General features: G+C 36.5%; 2 protein-coding genes across 3 annotated transcripts in view; one reads left to right on the forward strand and one right to left on the reverse strand.

Moving 5' to 3' along the window:
- The window catches only part of ASB15 (ankyrin repeat and SOCS box containing 15), a 60,149-nt gene extending 50,228 nt beyond the window's left edge, over positions 1-9,921 (reverse strand). The window contains exons 1-2 of the mRNA XM_027075385.2: positions 9,600-9,921; positions 7,059-7,137 (exon numbers count right to left, since the gene is read on the reverse strand). The gene's annotated coding sequence lies outside the window, so the exon portion shown is untranslated. The remainder of the gene's footprint in view (positions 1-7,058; positions 7,138-9,599) is intronic.
- A 167-nt stretch (positions 9,922-10,088) lies between these two features.
- Positions 10,089-22,184, forward strand: NDUFA5 (NADH:ubiquinone oxidoreductase subunit A5). 2 transcript variants are annotated; one of them, XM_015067302.3, is made up of 5 exons: positions 10,089-10,176; positions 10,502-10,546; positions 14,817-14,933; positions 18,264-18,329; positions 21,033-22,184. In XM_015067302.3, the coding sequence occupies exons 1-5, from the start codon at positions 10,156-10,158 to the stop codon at positions 21,132-21,134; spliced, it is 351 nt and encodes a 116-aa protein (XP_014922788.1). In that variant the 5' UTR covers positions 10,089-10,155; the 3' UTR covers positions 21,135-22,184. The 2 variants fall into 2 exon arrangements, with proteins under 2 accessions (XP_014922788.1, XP_014922790.1); XM_015067304.3 differs by lacking the exon at positions 14,817-14,933 and having other exon boundaries at positions 10,097-10,176.
- The last annotated feature ends 167 nt before the right edge of the window (positions 22,185-22,351 follow it).

The raw sequence follows: 22,351 nt of genomic DNA on the forward strand, positions 1-22,351 counted from the left end.
CTAACAGCGACATATTGACTATCCTCCTTCCTTCCTTCCTTCCTTCCTTCCTTCCTTCCTTCCTTCCTTCCTTCCTTCCTTCCTTCCTTCCTTCTACTGCCCCTTAAGTCAATCTCATACATTCTCCAACTATTAAAAATGCATACAATAGCACTCTAATGTCATATAAAGCCATATAATCAAGACTTTCTTATCCTGCTATTTACCGTTTTCAGTAATGACTTTTTAAGTGGCTGATTGGTTCTTTGGGGTCCTAACCATTCCTAGACTAGATTTTTTTTTTCTTGCTGTCTGTATCTGAGGTATTTTAGACCAAATTCCTTTATGTTGTACTGCTTATTATGTTTCTTACAAAGTGAAATTTCCAGAAAATCTTTAAGAAAAAAATTTCTGCATTCCCTCAATGGTATAAGGTTGCCAGGACTGCCATTTACATCTGTCTCTTTATCACCACCTGCTGGAGAACTCACTGCATGGCTTATGAAGTCATCTTAACTGGCCTTCTATGGAAAACAAAGAGGCAGTTTGGGATATTTTCTAATACCTCTGACATTACAGAATTACGTTGTACTGGAGAGAGGCAAGTTGCTTGAATGAATGAGAAGATCCCTGAGACTATTTTTCACTACATTTTATATTACATATTATAAATTGCATAATATTATATATTGCAAATAATGGAGTTCTTGGGAATTAAAGCTAAGTGGACCATGAAGTTTTGATTAAAAGTGTCCTCCATTATTTACTCAGCTTTTCAAACCATATGGATTCACATGCAGGACCCTAACAGAATATTTAAAGGAAGTTCTGAAATTTGTAAACTAAAAGACATTTCTAAAAATTCCACTATGATATCTTTATAATAACTTCTATAGTTTTAATCAGAATTTTTGGAGGCCCCTCCCAATTCTGTGTCATTACTTTAGTTGTTCATGTCCATTTCCCTCCTGTCAGTCCCTTCTGTAAGCATCTCTTTACATTTATTCTTTCATTACGTCCTTTTATTTATTTATTTTTAAAGTTTATTTGTTTATTTTGAGAGAGAGAGAGAGCATGCACACACGTGAGCAGGGGAGGGGCAGAGAGTGGGAGAGAGAGAGTCCCAAGTAGACTCCACACCGTCAGTGCAGAGCCTGATGCACGGCTTGATCTCACAAATTGTGAGATCATGACCTGAGCCAAAATCAAGAGTCAGAAGCTTAACGAATTGAGCCACCCAGGTGCCCCTATTTTTAGTTTTTTGAAGAATCTCCATACTATTCTCCAGAATGGCTGCACCAGTTTGCATTCCCACCGGCAGTGCAAAAGGGTTCACTTACTCTGCATCCTTGCCAACCCCTGTTGTTTCTTGTGTTGTTAATTTTAGCCATCCTGAGAGGTGTGAGGTAGCATCTCATCATGGTTTTGATTTGTATTTCCCTGATGATGAGTGATGTTGAGCATCCTTTCATATGTCTGTTAGCCAAATGGATGTCTTCTTTGGAAATGTGTCTATTCACCCCTTCTGCCCATTTCTTAACTGGGTTATTTGTTTTTTGGGCATTGAGTTTTTGATAAATCTTTATAGATTTTGGACATTAATCCTTTATCAGATATGTCATTTGCAAATATCTTATCTTTTTCCATAGGCTGCCTTTTTGTTTCATTGATTGTTTCCTTTGCTGAGCAGAAGCTTTTTATCTTGATGAGGTCCCTATAATTTATTTTTGCTTTTGTTTCCCTTGCCTCCAGCGATGTGTCTAGTAAGAAGTTGCTCTGGCTGAGGTCAAAGACGTTGCTGCCTGTGTTCTGCTCTAGGATTTTGATGGTTTCCTGTCTCACATTTAGGTCTTTCATCCATTTTGAATTTACTTTACAGTATGGTGAAAGAAGGTGGTCCAGTTTCATTCTTTTGCATGCTGTTGTCTAGTTTTCCCAACACCATTTGTTGAAGAGACTTTTTCTTTTGGACGTTCTTTCCTGCTTTGTTGAAGATTAGTTGACCATATAGGTGCATGTCCATTTCTGGGTTTTCTATTCTGTTCCATTGATCCATGTGTCTGTTCTTGTGCCAGTGCCATACTGTCTTGATGACTACAGCTTTGTAACATAGCTTGAAATCTGGAATCATGATGCCTCCAGTTTTGTTTTCTTTTTCAAGGTTGCTTTGGCTATTTGGGGTCTTTTGTGGTTCCATACAAATTTTAGGATTCTTTGTTCTAGCTCTGAAAAATACTGATGGTATTTGGGTAGGGATTGCATTAAATGTGTATGTTGCTTTAGGTAGTAGAGACATTTTAACAATGCTTGTTCTTCCAATCCTTGAGCATGAAATGATTTTCCATTTCTTTGTGTCCTCTTCAGTTTCTTTCATTAAGTGTCCTATAGTTTTCAGAGTACAGAGACTTGGCCTCTTAGTTAGGTTTATTTCTAGGTATCTAGGAATAAATTGTATTTGCAATTGCAAATGGGATCAATTCCTTGATTTTTTTTTCTGCTGCTTCTTTGTTGGTGTATAAAAATGCAACCAATTTCTACACATTGATTTTACATCCTGCAACTTTGCTGAATTCATGTATCAGTTCTGGCTTTTGTGTGTGTGTGTGTGAAGTCTTTCAGGTTTCCAACATAGAATATTTTGCCATATGCAAATAGAGAAAATTTTACTTCTTCCTGGACAATTTGTATGCCCTTTATTTCTTTTTGTTGTCTGATTGCTGAGGCTAAGACTTCCAGTACTATGTTAAATAGTAATGGTGACAGTGGACTTCCTTGTCTTGTTCCTGACTGTAGGGAAAAGTCCCTCAGTTTTTCCCCATTTGGGATGATATTAGCTGTGGGTCTTTCATATATGGCCTTTATGATGTTGAGGTATGTTCCATCTATCCCTATTTTGTTGAGAGTTTTTATAAAAAATAGATGCTATATTTTGTCAAATGCTTTTATGCATCTATTGACAGGATCATATGGTTCTTGTCCTTTTTAAAAATTTTTCATTTAATTTATTTCTTTAATTTACATCCAAGTTAGTTAGCATATAGTGCAACAATGATTTCAGGAGTAGATTCCTTAATGCCCCTTACCCATTTAGCCCACAACCCCTTCAGTAACCCTCTGTTTGTTCTCCATATTCAAGAGTCTCTTATGTTTTATCCCCACCCCTGTTTTTATATTATTTTTGCTTCTCTTCCCTTATATTCATCTGTTTTGTATCTTAAAGTCCTCATATGAGTGAAGTCATATGATATTTGTCTTTCTCTGACTGACTCATTTTGCTTAGCATAATACCCTCTAGTTCCATCCACATAGCTGCAAATGGCAAGATTTCATTATTTTTTATTGCTGAGTAATACTCCATTGTGTATGTGTGTGTGTGTGTGTATATATATATACACACACACACATATATACACACACATATCTATATCTGTAGATATAGATATAGATATAGATATAGATATAGATATAGATATAGATATAGATATAGATACCACATCTTCTTTATCCATTTATCCATCAATGGACATTTGGGCTGTTTCCATAATTTGGCTATTGTTGATAGTACTGCTATAAACATTGGTGTGCATGTGCCCCTTTGAAACAGCATACCCGTATCCCTTGGATAAATACCTAGTAATGTAATTGCTGGGCCGTAGGGTAGTTGTATTTTTAAATTTTTGAGGAAACTTCATACTTTTTTCCAGAGTGGCTGTACCAGTTTGCATTTCCACCAGCAGTACAAAAGAGATCCTCTTTCTCTGCATCCTCACCGACATCTGTTGTTTCTTGAGTTGTTAATATTAGCCATTCTGAAAGGTGTGAGGTGGTATCTCATTGTGGTTTTGACTTGTATTTCCCAGATGATGAGCTATGTTGAGCAGCTTTTCATGTGTCGGTTGGCCATCTGGATGTCTTCTTTGGAGAAGTGTCTATTCATGTCTTTTGCCCACTTCCTCACTGGATTATTTGGGTTTTTTTGGGTGTTGAGTTTGATAAGTCCTTTATAGATTTTGGATATAACCCTTTATCTGATATGTCATTTGCAAATATCTTCTCCCATTCTGTCGGTTGCCTTTTAGTTTTGCTGATTGTTTCCTTCACTGTGCAGAAGCTTTTTATTTTGATGAGGTCCCAGTAGTTCATTTTTGCTTTTGTTTCCCTTACTTCTGGAGACGTGTTGAGTAAGAAGTTGCTGCGGCCAAGGTCAAAGAAGTTTTTGCCTGCTTTCTCGTTAAGGATTTTCTTTCTTCCTGTCTTACATTTAGGTCTTTCATCCATTTTGAATTTATTTTTGTGTATGGTGTAAGAAAGTGGTCCAGGTTCATACATCTGCATGTCGCTATCCAGTTTTCCTAGCTGAAGAGACTGTCTTCATTCCATTGAATAGTCTTTCCTGTTTTGTCAAAGATTAGTTGGCCATACATTTGTGGGTCCATTTCTGGGTTCTCTATTCTGTTCCATTGATCTGAGTGTCTGTTTTTGTGCCAGTACCATACTGTCTTGATGATTAGAGCTTTGTAATACAGCTTGAAGTCTGGGTTCTTATCCTTTCTCTTATTAATGTGGTATATCACGTGGATTGATTTGTAATACTGAGACAGCCCTGCAGCCCAGGAATAAGTTCTACTTGATCATGATGAATAATTCTTTCAGTGTACTGTTGAATTCAATTTGTCAGGATCTTGTTGAGAATTTTTGCATCCATATTCATCAGGGATATTGGCCTGTAATTCTCCTTTTTAGTGGGGTCTTTGTCTGGTTTTGAAATCAAGGTAATGCTGGCATTATTGAATGAATTTGGAAGTTTTCCTTCCATTTCTATTTTTAGAACACTTTGAGAAGAATAGGTAATAACTCTTCTATAAATGCCTGATAGAATTCGCCTGGCCCACGACTCTTGTTGAGTAGCTTTTTAGAAGTGCAAGTCAGACTGGGGCACCTGACTGGCTCTGTCAGTGGAGCATGCAACTCTTGATCTTGAGGTTGCTTGTTTGAGCTCTGTATTTGATGTATAAATTACTTAAAAGTAAAAATCTTTAAAAATGCAAGTCAGACCACACCACCCATATTTAAGCCATTCACATTGCATGATCCTTTCACATGGGTCCCTGCCACCCTCGTATTCACCCTTCCACCCCAGCCACACACCCATCACAGCATTCTTCTGCTCATACTTTCACCCTTACTATTGTCTCTGCTGAACTCTTTAGCTAGTTTTTGTATGACTGCATCCTCCCTTCATGTCTCAGAATAAATGTCACTGTCACAGAAAAAGTTTCATGCACTCTTAACTAGATCCCCATCTCTCATAGCACACTGTTCATTTCCTTTGGAAAAATCATCGCATTTGGTAGTTTAATTTATTGACTTATCTACTGTGTGTCCAGCCACCAGAACAAAGCTCCTTGATGGTTGAAACCTGTCTTCTTGGTTCACTGACAGATCCTTATTAACTATTGTAGTTTATGACATAAAATAAGCCACAGTATACATTTACATGTATACTGTAATGTATACATGTAATATATGTATATTACATATACATATGATATGTATGTATCATACAACATGATATACAATATGTATATTACATATACATATGATATGTATGTATCATACAACATGATTATTTTAGTTGTTCTGTTAGTTATCCAGTTTTCAAAAATGATCATATTCTTTATCTCACATTTCCAAAGTCTCAACTCTACTTTAACTATTGTTTTTGCCCTCTTTTATCTTGTTTATTTCACTTGATTTGTGATTTTACATTAATGAGACTAATTAAAAATACAGTATCTACATTTATGATATCTTTTCACCAGTTTCAACTTTTTTATTATACTTAACTTTATTTTATTTCTTAATCCTGTTAAGGTATTCATTTAAAAATAATTGTTGTTTTAGTACCATCTTATTAATGTATTATTATTACCATTTATGTTAATAAATCCTTATTTATTTTAATCTCATAAAATAGTTTCCATCTGCTTAAAAAAATTCCTGACTTTCAGCACTTCTTTCTTGTTTGCTTTGAAATGGAGAGCAGCAGCATTTGGTACACAGAAGTGGTGCCAGAGATGCTCTCTATTGGCAGGGATGAGGTGGCTAGAAATCTTTATTATTCAATTCTTCCCTAGGTTCTATTTTTCAAAAAGGATACCTGTTTTTAAACCTCAATATTAAACTTATTCCAAATCTGGGTGGCAGTATTGGATATGCCCATTTTCACACAGTAAGTAACTCATACATGGAAGCTGATAGCCACTAAGATAAAACTTGGTAATGGCTTCTATCTAAGTTATAGCTTGATTTAGAATGAGGTTCTAAACACCACCATATAGAAAACAAGACACTTTTTAGAAATATCCATAGCATAGATAGAAAAGACTGGAAAAAATCCAAATTCTTCTGAATATGCCTGATAGGAACAGAAGCACAAGAGATGGATCATATCCAAACTATTAGAATTTTAATATGTTGATCTGTTCTCAGAATTAATTTGGAAAAGAAATCATTTTCTTTCTTGCCAAGTTTGGAATAGGAAAGAATACTCCCTGAGGGGAGATTATTTTCACCTGTGCTCCCACGTTATGAAAACTAAGAGTAAAACAGGCAAGGTAGTACTTATCCCCTCTAGATTATTAGGAATGAGTCCCTTGTGCCCTGACAATTGAAATGCTTTCTTCCTTTTCATCTGTTTGATTTCATGTTTCCTTCAAGGAACTGGATAGGGAACATAGCTCCAGAGCTCTAGATTCTAGGAAACATTTTCACTACCTAACTTTGGTAAGATCTAGCTATTCACAGAAGAGCCTGTGTCATTAAGAAGCAGTGTAGGAGGTCCTAACTCTTCCAGTTACATATGATGTCCTTGCTACTCACATTAAGATATTCCCAAATCCCTTTCTGATATCACAGATGCTTAGGTTGATTTCTCTTTGTAGCTAATTCTACTGTCAGCAGCCATAGGACATCACTGCCAAGCCCCCTCCATACGTAGACTTGCACCTCTGCAAAGGGATTGGTTTAGAAAACCTACATGTTTTCCCACCACATAGAAATGGTTAGCTATGCAGTACCTTAGGCAGGATCAGCTAGGTCTGTCCAGCTGTTGTGTCCTCAGCAAATACACTATGGCAGAATCCTGAACTCCCAAAGCTACAACAAATGAAAACACATGCATCTTTTATAATCACATAATTCTACATTCTAGAACATACCCACAATGACGAAAATTCTTCGAATCTGGAGGGATGGGCAATAAAGTTTGTGACCTCATAAATGGAAATTCATCTAGGTTCCAGTGATTATTTCAGCATTAACTGTTTTGAAAAATAAGGTCATTTCTTCCCAATCTTAATATGGTTTCTTGAATCTAATTTAGTGTACCTAAATATACATGTCACCTTTGTAGGAGTAAATGGATGTCATGAGATGGTTTGTCCCAATTCAGTAGTTTCTTTATATTTTCATATGTGTATACAACCAAGCACATGCCTGTGTGAATCTATAAAATGCCATTAATACATGCACAGGTGTTAATATATATACTTCCAATGTCCTGAATTTTAATTGTGAATGATTTAAATACTAGAAACCATAAAGTATGATGAAAGTTATGGTAATGTCTAATTCTTGGGCAATCTGAACTGGGAAGATTATACCCCCATGGCTCATGTTTCTAGGGACAGCTATCCTAATAGAAGAGAGGAACAAATGATCAAATCAATTTATTACTCAGTGTTAGTTTATAGGGTTGCTGTAACAAACAACACAAACTGAGTGATTTAAACAGTATTAAAAGTATTAGCTCATCTGTCTGGAGGCTACCAGTGTGAGATCAAAATGTCAGCAGAGTTGGTTTCTTCTAAGGGCTAAGAGAATCTGATCCATGCCTTTCCCCTAACTTCTAGTGATTTTTCTAGCAGTCTTTGTTGTTCCTTGGCTTGTAGAAGTGTCATCCCTATTGCCCTCATCATTGCATGACGTACTCTGTGTACATTTCTCTGTGTCTAAATATTTCCTTTTAATAAGGACATCAGTTGTCTTAGACAAGGGCCCACTCTAATGACCTCATATTAACTAATTACATTTGCAATGATCCTATTTTTATATAAGGTCACATTTTGAGATAGTGGGAATTATGACTTCAACATATGAATTTGGGGGGTTATAGTTCAACCCATAACACTCAGTTATAGGTTTTGTATCTCTTCAACTAATTATTGTGAAATTATTCCCCAAAGTGATTATACCAACTCACTCCCACCAGTGGTGTCTGAGTATTCTTGTTGTTCCACTTGGTATTGACAACACTTGGTATTGTCAGTCTTATTGCCATAAGATGGCAGTAAAATTATGGTTAATTTTCATTTTCTTGATTATTAGAGAGGTTGAATCTTTTTCATGTTTATTGATTGTTCCTGTTTCCATTTTTTGTCAATTGCCTATTATTTTCTTTTGCCTTTTTTTCTATTGTATCCATTAAAAATACATTTATTGCTTATTATGTGCCAGGTACTATTTTAGGCATTTCATATACGGTAGGAAAAAATTTCCATCCACATATGGTTTATATTCTAGAAAGGGTGATGCACAGAAACAATATAAGTAAGATAATTAGATAGCATATTAGAAGGTGATAAAGACTATGAAGAAAACAAAACAGGGAAGAGAACAAGGAGCTCATGGTAATTTGCAATTTTAAATCTCATGGCCAGGGCAGGCCACACTGAAAAGGTAATATTTGAGCAAACACTTGAAAGAGGACCTATGTGCCATCTGGTAGAAGGGTTTTCCAAGAAAAAGCTTAGAAGAACAGCTACCTATGCAGGGAAAGGCGAATAGAAGGTTAGGCCTGAGAAGTGAGAGGCTGTGGGGGGCTATCTTGGTCAGGGACTTATAAGCAGATGAAAGGACTTTGGCTTTTACATTTTGAGTGAAAACCTATGGGAGAATTTTGAGCACAGTATGTTCGAGAAGGATTATTGTAGCTACTGGGTTGAGAATAATAACATGAAATAAAAAATCAATAACAATCACGTGTATGTGGTGCTATGTTTCATGCACTGGGCCAGGTGCCTTACATATTTAAAGTCATTTAATCTATTCCAGAGTGCAAGGCAAGAATGGAAGGAAGCAGAGAGACCTGTTCTGGTTAATAGTAATCTTCTTACTGATTTATAGAAGTTCCTTCTTATTCCAGGTGCCACTTATCTTTTGGTGATTTTATGTGGTTGGAAATACCTTTTTCCATTCTGTGGGTTGTTTTACTATTTGTTACACTTTTTGCTACTCAGAATATATATATTTCTTTGTACACGTGTTTATTCAATTTGTTGTGCTTTTCTCCCATTGGCTTTTTAGCAGATGCTTTAACTCCAGTCACTTACAATTTTTGGTTAGTTATTTCATCTTCCCTGCTACCACTGCACTTGGAACAAACCTCTTTTAGAACAATTACCAAATTATTAATGCATATCTTTATCATTGTTCAGTAAACACCAGGATGTGAGATTCTGTCTTACAAGTTATGCCTCAGTAACTAACACATAACCGGTACTCATTACATGTTTGTAGAGGAAAGCGGGGAGAAGTGGTATGGTCTGGCATCACTTCACCTGGGGAAATGAGAAGATGGTGTGCTTCCGAAAGTGAAATAGAAAAGTGTCGAGGTGGGAGATGGCCTCACACTGCAAACTGCTTTGGTGCATTAGCCTAGAAACGTGGCTGGCATGAGATCATTTAGATGATACCTCCAGACGACCACTCTCATTTTACTACATACGACACCGTGGAAAGGAGGTTGAGAAATTCGCCAAAAGTTAAGCCGAGTGCAGGTTCTGTCGGAACTGTTTGGAAATTTGGAGTGTTTCCCGTAGCCTTTGGGCAAGCCATCAGAGGTGGCAAAGACAGGAACCGAGACGTAAGATTCCTATGACAAATCCCTTTCCTCCAGCACCTGCTTGCGAAGCTTTGTGTACTCACTGCGCATGCGTCAATTTTCCCTTTAGGGATGGGCGGGGCACAGCCTTTGACTCAGTGGAGAGCCTGAGTGCGTGAGGGGGAGGAACAAAGCTGTTTCCTAGGTGACGGTGTGCCGGCCTCGGTGGTGGATTGAGCGGGTCTGAGCGAGGTTCCCAGAGGGCTGCGCGTCCCCGGTCTGTCGGCACGGTCATGGCGGGTTTGCTGAAGAAGGTAAGGTGAATGGGGAGGTCATGGTTGGAATTTAGACTGTGCGGGTAGAGTCAGCCCGATAGCCCCTGATCCTGCGGTGGCGGCCGGAACTGGCGCGGGCTTGCGGGTGCTTTTGGGGGGTACTCGTTCTGCTGTGCTTTCCGGGATGGCAGATTTAGTAGCTTCTCTGGGAGAGGCAGAAAAACGCTCCGAACAAGTGGCTCGGAGAGACCGATAGCTGGCTGGTTTTCGGCCGGTTTTAGCCCGGGAAGTGGTGGTTTTGCCCTTCCTTAGCGTGGTGGACGCGCCGAATTGTAACCTGCGTGAACCTTCTGTTTTTGAACAGACCACGGGCCTTGTGGGATTGGCTGTGTGTGAGAGTCCACACGAGGTACGTGCTGCTTCTTTCCTGAGTTCCCAAGGAAGACTCCAACTCTGTGACCTCGTTTGAAAGGCTGTCGGAATGCGGATATTTCAAGCCCCAAATTACAGCTCAGCCTGAGAGCTGTCTTGAGACGAGAACAGTGTCTACCTCGTTGATCCGATGCCATTTCTTGTTGACTTTTCCCGTAGCATTCTCGTGGCTTCGCTGGTACTTTTATGAGTGTCCTCCCGTTCCTGTATCTCCAGTTTCCACCTTTTCTCCCGCCTCCCCTTTTCTGCCTGGGTGACCTCAGTACAGTTAGACTTACCGAATATATCGCTCTAGTAACTAACCCCTTATGTCATCAGTTTTCCATTCTAGTGGGTCTTTCCCATCAGTATTCAGAATGCTTGTATCTAACAAACCATCCTCGATCCTTTTCCTCGCTTCAGTAATCACCCCATTTTTCTCCTCCTTATAGATAACTCGAAAGACTTAATCAGTACTTAACTGTCTCCATTTTCTCTTATTCCCCTGTGAACACACTCCACTCAGACTTGGCTAGAACTGCTCTTTGCAAGGTCAGTATTTCTGTGCTGCTAAATCCAACGGTCAGCTCTCCTTTCTCATCTTAATTGACCCAGTAACAGCACTTGTCACATTGGGCACTGTCTTCATCTAGCACTTTGTGCTTGGGGCCACCTCAATATCCTGGTTTTTTTTGTTTGTTTGTTTTTTTCCTCTTACTCTTTTTGCCTTCTCCTTTTCTGGTCATTTCTCGTATCCCACTTACAAATTTGAGAGTGCTAAGACTGGGTTCTTGGAACTTCTTGAGACTTTTCTCTATTTATATGCGTCTCCTTGTCTGGACCCGACCGAGTGGTTTTAAATACCACCAATACACTGATAATTCTTACATTTTTTTGTGGATCACTGACCTCTCTTTATGAGAGTCTTGTATATTTAATTGCTTAGTGGACATCTCCACTTGGATGTCAGACATGCAACCCAAACGTAATGTCCAAAATTGGCTTCTTATTCTTCTCCTTCAAACCTGTTCTTCTCGCAGGCTTGCTCACCTCAATGAATGACAGTTCCATTCTTGCAGTCACTCAGGTCAAAAACCTTGAAATCATGTTTAATTTTTTTCTTTTGTTTACGCCCCACATTTAGTACTTCATTAAATCCTTTGGGTTTTTACTTTTAACGTATCCAGATTTTGAGTACTTCTCACTATCTCCTCTGCTACTACCATATTCTCAACTACCATCATCAAGCTGTGGATAATTGCATTTGCTTCCTAACTGCCTCTCGCTTCTTGTCACCGTTTCAATTTGGTCTTTTTTCACCCAAGCTAGAGTCAGCCTGCTTGTGAGTCAGGTCATGTCACTTTTCACAACCCTCCAGTGGCTTTCAATTTCACTCTAAAAGAGTCCTAACAGAGGCCCTCCAGATCACGATTCTACATACTGTATTCTACTAATTTATCCTGCTCATTGACTCTCTATTAGAAGGCAGATTTTTGTGAAGGCAGGGATTTTTCATTCCATTTGTTCACTGCTAGAGCTGTGACTAACTAGCACATGGTATGTGCTCAGAAAACATAAGGTTTGTTGGATGAATGTCTTAATTATGAGTTGATAATGGCTGGTTATTGTCTAAAACTGAACTCCTGGTTTTCCCTTTCTAAATCTGTTTCTTTTACTGTGGACTCTATTTTTCCTGATGATGATGAGTCTTCCTACTCTCCAGGCTGGAGCTGGACATCACAGTTGGTACTTCTCTTTTCCCTGGATCTTCCTTCATGTTTATTTCAGCGACAAGTTCTGTTGATCCTTTTCTGTAATAGCTCTCCAGTCTTACCTCTTTATTCTCTTATGTGTAGACAATTACAGCAACTATCCTGCTGGCCTTTCTGCCTTTTTCTCCTCCATCGAGTCCTTTAAGTCACTACTACAGGTTAAGTTTCCTGGAACATAAATCTAATCATATAATTTTCCTAAATCATTTAATTGCCCACAGAATAATCCCAAATGCTTTAATGTGGCACACAAAACCACTTACAGTCTGACTCAGTTTTTCTCTAACTTTATCTCCTATACATTTCCTATGTGTTCTATATTCTAGCCACAGGCTGTCCAATAAAAATATAATGTGAATTATAAATGTAAGCCATGTTTGTAATTTTACGTTTTCTGGGATTCACTTTTTTTTAAAAAGAAAAATGTAAAAACTAACAACATATTTTACCTAACATAGTCAAAATATTTCGGTATATATTCGATATAAAAAGTAATATTTTATATTTTTATACTAGATTTTCAAAGTCCACTGTATGTTTACATTTACAGCACATCGTATTTCAGACTAGCCACATTTCAAGTAGTCAGTAGCCATATTTGGCCAGTAACTACCTTACTGGATAGCATAGTTCAAGAAAAATACAACTGTATACTTACTGTGTTCCTTTTTTTCCTGCTATTCAATCCTTTGTGTGTATTCTATGTGTAAGATTGCTTTTTTCTACATCTTTAAGTGTCCAAGTCCTACCCTTTCTCCAGGTCTGTCTCAGATGCTGCTTTTTCTTGAACCTTTTCTCTGATATCTGCTGAAGTGACTCCCTCCAACAGAATAATAATAATGCTAACACGTACTGAAAGTTAATGTGTGCCTGGTACTGTTAAGTTACACAACAACCCCTGAAGCGGGTATTATTAACATCTCCATTTTAGAACCCAAGTCTCTTATCAGGCCTTTCTATTGCCATATCCTTTGCTAAAATTAAGAAGAGATGAGGGCAAAAACCCACACATAATTTGGATTATATGTTATCTGACAAGGTCTAAATTAGTATAATTAAAAATACCCTCTATTATTGGATATCATATTCAAATATATAAATAATGTCTAAATATGCAGATTATTTTTTAAGAAAAACAATTAGAGGCCCTCAAGGTTTGTTTGTTTATTCATATGTATATTGTGAATATATACAAATAGAAGTAGGTATTAGTACCTATCGATTTTATACAATTAAACTAAAATTTCAAATTAAATACAAGGAAATAAAAAATAATTATGTATGTATATTTATGATTATACTTGTTATTTATGAACTGTCATGAGTCAGGATCTGCTTAACGACTTCTAACCATGTGACTTTACTACTAACCACTGTTTGTGAACTTTAAGTTCACTGCTTCAATACGTGCTGTGCAGTGACTCAGTTCTCTTGCTCCTTTTCTCTATTAAGCTTGTGGTGAAACCTTCATTAACATGGTACCAACTCAGTCATTATAAAGCTGAAATATCATGATTACATTTAGTTAAATTTGATCATCCTGATTAGCATTGCATATTTTACGCATATAGGGAGTTATCTAAAATAATGTAAGGGGGGAGGAGAGAGAGAGAGAGAGAGAAAGAAAGAATGAATGAATCTGAAGCAGGCTCCACATCCAGCACAGAGTCTGATGGGGGTCTTGATCTCATGATGATGAGATCCTGATCTGAGCTGAAATCAAGAGCTTTACTGACTGAGCCACCCAGATGCCCCTGTATTTTTTATTTCTACAGAAATTCAAATAAGAAAACTTGGGGGGAAAATCTGAATTTGAGTGCTTAGGATCTCAAATTGAGAAATAATGATTTAGTAAATGAGTTGATTTTCAAATAGATCATTAACAGTAAGTTAGGATGCAGTTTTATTTTTACTTGTTATTATACCTTTAACTTATATACAACTTTTGTTCATGGAGCATGAAAACTATCCATATTTGTACAGTTGACACTTGAACAATACAGGTTTGAACTGCATGGGTCTACTTATATGCAGATTTTTTTCAATAAATACAGTATGGTATTGTAATCATATTTTCCTGATGATTTTCTTAATAACATTTTCTTTTCTCTAGCTTAACTTTATTGTAAGAATACAATATATGATACATACAACATACAAAATATGTGTTAACTGTTTATGTTATTGATAAGGCTTCCAGTCAGTAGTAGGCTATGACTAGTCAAGTTTCTGGGGAGTCAAAAGTTCTGTGTGGATTTTCAGCCATGACAGGGATTGACCCCATAACCCCAGCATTGTTCAAGGGTTCACTATACTCATAGTTTTAAAGGGGATGGTTTTATAGGGCACAGGCATGAAGCAATTGTAGCAAAGAAGAGTTAAATGCTTTGTAAAAATCAGAAGTGAGGTTTTTTTAAATGCTTCATGAGACTTTAAAGTGTTCCATTAAATCTGGTGATATTTTAAACTGGAAATGTATGTGATTTGTCTTTTCAGAGGCTAAGAATACTGTACACAAAGATTCTTGATGTTCTTCAGCAAATTCCTAAAAATGCAGCATATAGAAAGTATACAGAACAGATTACAAGTGAAAAGTTGAGTATGGTTAAAGCGGTAAGTAGATGACTTGATTTTGCTTTCTTGGATTTATGGTTTCCCGTGCAACATTAACAACAACAACAAAAAAATCAGGTGCTTGTGTTTTGCATATTCTGCATACTTCCTTTCATTTCTCTTCTTCTGTGCTTTCCTTCCATCCTTTTTCCCTTTCATTCAGCAAACTCCTGTCCACTAAGTGCTTTCCTTCTGCAGGCCACTATTAGATACTGGAGTGGAAGAATAAGGTCAAGTCCCTTCTGTAGGCTAACATTGTCGCTGCTTCTTTTACCTCTTTTACCTCTTTTCCCTCTCAAGTCCTTCACTGATTGTTGATTTATTTATAGATATGTCAGTCTTATCTCTTCTCTAGTTTCAGAGTAAAGAAGAAAATGAAAGCAAAACAAACAAAAAATGTGTGTTGTGTTTAAAGAAAATTGTCAGAAATAACTATTTTAAAAAGTGCTTTGTTGCAAAGAGACCAGGTTAGTCTCTTAACTACCAGAAATTATATCAAGCATTGTTAATGGGCTGAATATGTACCCACACCCTCCCCAAATTCATCTGTTGAAGCCCTAACCCTCGGTGTTAGGTTAGGAACCTCTACAGAGGTAATTAAGGTTAATGAGGTCATAAGATTGGCCCTCTGCTCCAATTTTTTTATTTTTTATTTTATTTTTTTAAAAGAAGGGCTTTAGGGGTAGCTGGGTGGCTTAGTCGGTTGAACATCCGACTTCGGCTCAGGTCATGATCTCACGGTCCGTGAGTTCGAGCCCTGTGTTGGGCTCTGTGCTGACAGCTCAGAGCCTGGAGCCTGCTTCAAATTCTGTGCCTCCCTCTCTCTCTGACCCTCCCCCGTTCATGAAGGACTTGAGAGGGAAAAGAGGTAAAAGAAGCAGCGACAATGTTAGCCTAGAGAAGGGACTTGACCTTATTCTTCCACTCCAGTATCTAATAGTGGCCTGCAGAAGGAAAGCACTTAGTGGACAGGAGTTTGCTGAATGAAAGGGAAAAAGGATGGAAGGAAAGCACAGAAGAAGACAGTCTCTCACTGTCTCAAAAATAAATAAACATTAAAAAAAAAAGGGCTTTATTTTTTGTTTTTAATGTTTATTCGTTTTTGAGTGAGTGAGAGAGACAGAGACAGAGAGAGTGTGAGTGGGGGAGGGGCAGAGACAGCAGGGGACACAGAATCCGAAGCAGGCTCCAGGCTCTGAGCTGTCAGCACAGAACCCGAGGCAGGGCTTGAACTCAAGAGCCATGAACTCACGACCTGAGCTGAAGTTGGATGCTTAACTGAGTGAGCTGCCCACATGCCCCTGAATTTTGGCTTTAAAACTTAGTTAATTCTGAGTTAAACAATCTTTCTCAAACATGTTCATCTGCTTTCCCCCACCCTTTCTTTTCCAACTGTTATTTATTCAAGAACCACTGAATGCCTGTTATATGCCATGTGTGGTTGTAGGCATGGAAGCTAGTGCGTATAAGGAAGTGAACAAAACATGAAAATCCCTGCTTTCTTGGAGATTACACATTAATGGTGGGAGGCAAAGAATTAAGGAAATAAAGAAAGTCATTACATGGCATGTTAGAAGATAGTTAAGTGCAGTGAAGGAAAAATGGAAAAAGAGAATGATGTGTTTCAGGGTCAGGGATGTTACAATATGTATTTGTTTCCTGTGCCTCTTCTAATAAACTTAGTGGCTTAAAACAGTAGAAATTTATTCTTTTACATTTTTGGAAGCCGGAACTCTAAAGTTAGTATCAAGGGCCCAAATCAAGGTTATCAACAGGGCTACACTTGCTTTAGAGGTTCTAGGGGAGAATCTGTTCCTTGACTCTTCAGCTTTGGTGGTTTTTAGCATTTCGTGGCTTATGGCCACATCACCCTAATCTCTGCCTCTGTGGTCACATTACTTTCCCTTCTATGCATAATTTCCCTCTGCGTTTGTCTTATAAGGACACTTGTATTTGGACCCACTTAGCTATTTTAGAATAATCTGCCTGTCTCAGGATTTTTAATTAACATCTACAAAGTACTTGCCATACGGGGTAACATTCATAGGTTTCAGAGATTAGGTCATGTACATTTTGTGGGGCATTATTTAGCCCACCACAATATAAATTATTATCCTAGTGATCCTTACTAAGAAGGTGATATATGAGCGATGGAAGTAAAGAACAAGCCATGCAGATATCCCTGGGCAGCCAGCAGATGCCCTGAGGCAGAAACATGCCAATTCCTGTAGAAAATATCTTTGTTTTTTTCTCCCTCTTTTCATTCCATTTGTGGGCCAAAAAACCATCCTACTTAACACCTTACTTAATGTATGTGTAAGTGTGTACATACTTCCTGGCTCTCACAAAGCTCAGTTGACTAGAAATAAATAAATAAATATATGTCATTGAATTTTCTAGGTATTTTTTTTTAACCTCTTATTGAAGAATAATGTACATAAAGAAATGTGCCGTCATCTAAGTGTAGAGCTTGATGGCTTTTCACAAAGTAACCACACCCATGTTAACACCAAATCAAAAGGACATTTCCAGAATGCCCAAACTCTCTCGTTCCCCTTCAAGTTACTACCCTCCTAAAGATAACTACTCTTCTGACCTCTAACACGAAATATTCATTTTGCCTGGATTTTCACTTTTTATAAATGGAATCATCATTCTGTGCTCTTTTGTCCATGGTTTCTTTCACTTAATACTGTGTTTGAGAGAATCATGTTATTGCATACAGTTGTAGTTTGTACATTCTCACTGCTATATAGTATTCTGTTATATCCAAATACTATATTTATTAATTATATATGCTCATTTGAATTATTTCCAGTTTGGAGTTATAATTTGTGCTACTGTTCTTGTGCTAACATTCTTGAACATGTCATTTGATTAATGTATTACGCTTTCTGTTTGGTGTATACCTAGGAATGGAATTCTGGGTCACAGGGTAGTATTTATTTTCAATACCAATGCTCTCAGAGGAAATATAGGAAATACTAAGAAAATAAAGTGGTATTTTTAAATCTGTACTTTAGAAAGACTGAATTGGGCATCGTATTTCTTACTGTTGATAAGCAAGTTAATATTAAGACAGAAAAGCAATAAAATAGTAGAGAGATGAAATGGGTTTCCACCACATATTTGGCAAACATTAGCAAGGGTACAATGAAAGAAAAATTAATTATATTTGCCAAATTAAGTGCTGTTTTATATTTGGGTCTTTTTAATTGGGATATTGGCCTCAATAGCCTAATTAAATATTAGATATAGATATCTAATTAAATATTAGATATTGCACTCCTTTGTTTAAATCTTTTTTTCTTTTTTTTCCTTAAATTTTAGGAACCAGATGTTAAGAAATTAGAAGACCAACTTCAGGGTGGCCAACTGGAAGAGGTGATTCTTCAGGTAAAGGAAAAGTTGAATAGTTAGATGTTTGGTTTTAAATGTTCAGAGGCACAATATTTAGAGATATAAAACTGACATTCCAGAAAAAAAGGAAAACTGAATTTCTTTATTTGTATCAACTCTCAAATATAAGAATAATCACATGTAGGAAATCTTTCTATCATGTATATGTCAAATATTTATCATTAATTATGCATGAATTTATGAGGCTTCTGTTGGAAAATTGGAGTGTGAAACACCTTGAATTTAATCAGCATGTTCTTGTTAGCCTTACTTTAGTTCAAACTAGTAACACAGTGTTACTGTTATATGGACACTTTTATCTTTTTAGATACAAATACTTTTATGTTTTAAAGGCTTAGTATATTTTTAATATGGAGAGATACAGATCTTGTGAATCATAAAATTAAAATACACTTTTATTTTTGTTGGATTAACACATCTATGTTGCCAAGAATGCTGCAATTTTTAATTAAATCAGGGGAAATTATGCCTCTTTTTTAGGTTGTGCATTTTTTCCTGAATTATTAGTAAGGTTAAACTTAAAGTATGTTCTTGTGTTTTATATAAAGCATGTCATTAATGCTTTTACTCTATCATTTGTGTTTAGTATTTTTCTTCTTTATTTCTTTGAGTGTTTTTTCAAATAAAAGAGATACTAATCATTGTCTGCACATTTTTTTTAGTCTGTTCTTTGCCTTTTGACTTCAACTGAGTATCTTTTCTCATAATTTTTCTTGATTAAATCACCCTGCCCCTTTGCCCCATCACTTTAGAACCCCCTCTCCCATATTATAGGTTTAGATGTCTCCCCTTAAATATGTCTGATATTCAGTTCTGTTTCATTTAATTTGTACATATTTTTGTATTTTAAAAAAATGCAACTATTTATTCTTTTCTTGTGTTTTATTAAAGGACAAAGAAAAGGAAATACTGGGGAGTACTGGTCATGAGGGAGTTATATCACCAACAGACATGATATGCAAATTCAGAAGAATTGTTAGATGACTCTGTAAAAGAGGAATGGGGCATTCAGACGGCTTTTTATGAATGTAGACCGTTTTCAGTCATTCAAAGGCCTGTTTTCCTGGCCTTTCTATTCATTTGCCAGCTGTTGTACCATATGGGAACTTGATGCTAACTTATTTTCCTTTTCTGTTCCTCTTTCTTTTCTGTCAGATTTCCCTTTGATCATGACTTTATTTAACCGATACATTAGTTTATCATGCACTTATAGTCTTAAAATTCAGTAAGTATTTTTAAGTCAGCTGTGCAGTTCTCCATGTTTTATGGGCGATAGATTAAATTTTAATAGTTTTACTTAACCCAATATATTTAAAATACTATTAAACGTAATCAATTTAAAAATATTGACATATTTTGCATTCTTTTTTATACTAGGTCTTTAAAATCTAGTGTGTATTTTGTACTTGCGGCACATATGCATTTGAACTAGCTGCATTTCCAGTGCTCACTCAGTAGTCACATGTAGGTAGCAGACAGCATGAGAGGAATAAGGAAAAGGTAGTGAGTGTGTTAGAAGCTAAAGGAAGGGAGGAGGGGTGGGCACTGGGCCACATGCAGCTGGGTCCAGCTATGTTCTGGGTTAGGCAGCCTCCTCACACTACACAACGCCTTGGGGGCTTAAAAATGTTCGAGGGACCTGGGCCAAAGGGCAGTCAGGGATATTTTTAATTAGTGTTTATACTGTTTTCTCATTGCAGCATTAGTAAATCCCTCCACCTCCAGATTTTGTTTAATCTACTCTTTAATTCATTGTACACATTTTTAGACTGTTGCTGCTACACACAGATTGTCTGTTTTGTACCACTGGCATAAATGAGGCATTGCTTTAAACTACAGAATTACAGCCTGTGATAGACTCTGGCACTTACTCTGTATTTGAATTCCTTCTCTGACATCCTGACAAGTCTTTAATAGTGTTCTTTCTTCTAAGTTGGCCAGAGTTGTCATAGGTCTTTTGTTGTATAAAAATTGTGAAATAAAAAGATACCTGAAATATATTCGTAAAATATGTTATAAATTTGTTTCAAGGGAAAAAGTAAATACAACAACCTTTGATAAGGAAATTAATTCAATCAACAAATATTTTTTGTCCACCTGTGATATTCTACATTCCATAGATCACTGTTTTACAAACTGTGGATCTCAAGTGATTATGGATCAGTAAAATCAGATGGGTTGTGACTAGCATTTAAAAAAATATAATAGAGAACAATGTATCATAGCTAGTAAAAGCAATCATATTTTTAGTTTTGTTTTAGGTATATGTGTGTGTTGTGGTTCCTTTAGTAGAATTTGTTTGTTGTGTTTTACGATGGGCCATGATAAAATAAGTTTGAAAGCCATTCACACTGGTAAAGAGACATACTTCTGATCCTCAAAGAATTTGGAGTCTAATAGTGAAACAGACAATTAGTTTGAAAACTCACCACATAAGCTTTTGAACACTCTAATAGCAAATTTTAATCAGTAGAAAAATTCAAAAGCCATCTTTTCTTACTCATGATTGTGTAGCTATGAAAGGTAAGGTAATTAATGATGTACAACATTTGATGGTAGAATAGCTTATTAGGTATGAATATGATAATAGTTCTGATAATTATATTTCAGTCATTAGCTATGGTAAATATCTATTAAATAGTATAATCAAATGCTCTTTTAAAAAATTTTTATTAACAGGCTGAAAATGAACTAAGTCTGGCAAGAAAAATGATACGGTGGAAACCATGGGAGCCTTTAGTGGAAGAGCCTCCTGCCAACCAATGGAAATGGCCAATATAATCATCATTAAATGACTAGCATGTTGATGGGAAACTGATGTAATTAAATGTTCCTTATTATTAATATCTAAAATCAAGACAACTAATACAAAACGTATTTAGGAGACTTGTTAAAATTGATGACTGTGCTAATAGGGATTTGTGAATCCATACTTGATATGTAAAGCATTCACTTAAATTATTTCAAAGATTTTTTTTTTTGTTTTTTTTTTTTTTTAAACAGAGAGGTTGTGGAAAGATTGGAAAGTTAATTGGAGAAGTTCTTATAGATTTTCAATGCAGAAGCCATAGTTGAAATGTGAAGTATTTTTAGGCATGTCTTCAACACATCACTTAATGGTTTTTATCCTGAAAAAAATAGGAAAGATACTTAATTAGTATTGTTGTTTAGACAAATTTTATAAATCACTGAAGTAGTAAAAATAAAAACCATCAAATTGTAGTTGTACAGTTGAGGAAACTGATTTGGTATTTGAAAGGAAGACTTATTTATAGTCATTGTAAAAATGTTTCCTTTTGTCTCATTTAAAGAAGTTAGTTTTCTGTTCCTTAGCCTTTTGTTTTCTTGATCAACCAAAGTACATCAAGGTAGAGATAGAATTTATGTAAAAGAAGAGACATGGAGAGTTCCCAAAGTTTATCTGACTTATGAACAGGCTTATATTCAGAACATCTTTGTGTCACATGGGTTGTAACTTCAAAGTAGAATCACTAGGTGGTTTTCACTAAGTTTCTAATATGAGTGCAGCTGGGTATCAAACCGAAAATAAATGCTATCGAAGGAAAGAAACAGTTGGCATAAATTACTTTTAATGTGTCCTCACCCTTTTTTCCTGGGCCCTATCATTTCTAAATACTTAAATTTGGTATTTTTTAACTTCAAGATAATGGTCTTGTGTGTTTGTATGCATATGTGTGTGTTTTGCCATTCCTTGTGGCAAAGCAGAATCAATTCAGAATTTTTAGAATGAGAAAATTGTATTTTTTCCAATATATTTCTCCCCTTACAGCACTGTAAATTAAATGGTAAATAAATATTAAATGAAGTGGATTGAGTTACTTTTTAGCAGTCTGAATGTAAGAGAAAGCTTCTGCGGGGGAAGTGGGAAAAGCTTTAGAGGGAGTCAGAAGTCCAGGGGTTCTCATTCCCATGGTCCTGTTGCTGTTGTGAACTCAGTGACCAAGTGGAGGCAAGAAGAATTTATGATTTATAGCTTC

Source organism: Acinonyx jubatus, chromosome A2 (genome assembly GCF_027475565.1).
Source record: "Acinonyx jubatus isolate Ajub_Pintada_27869175 chromosome A2, VMU_Ajub_asm_v1.0, whole genome shotgun sequence".
Classification (NCBI taxonomy): domain Eukaryota; kingdom Metazoa; phylum Chordata; class Mammalia; order Carnivora; family Felidae; genus Acinonyx; species Acinonyx jubatus.

Bases quoted from the DNA above. Each gene is read 5' to 3' on its own strand.
- NDUFA5 (XM_015067302.3), top strand. From the start codon at position 10,156: ATGGCGGGTTTGCTGAAGAAG. The intron at 10,547-14,816 runs GTACGTGCTGCT...TTGTCTTTTCAG, and splicing joins TGTGTGAGAGTCCACACGAG to AGGCTAAGAATACTGTACAC. The intron at 18,330-21,032 runs GTAAAGGAAAAG...TTTTATTAACAG, and splicing joins TGGAAGAGGTGATTCTTCAG to GCTGAAAATGAACTAAGTCT.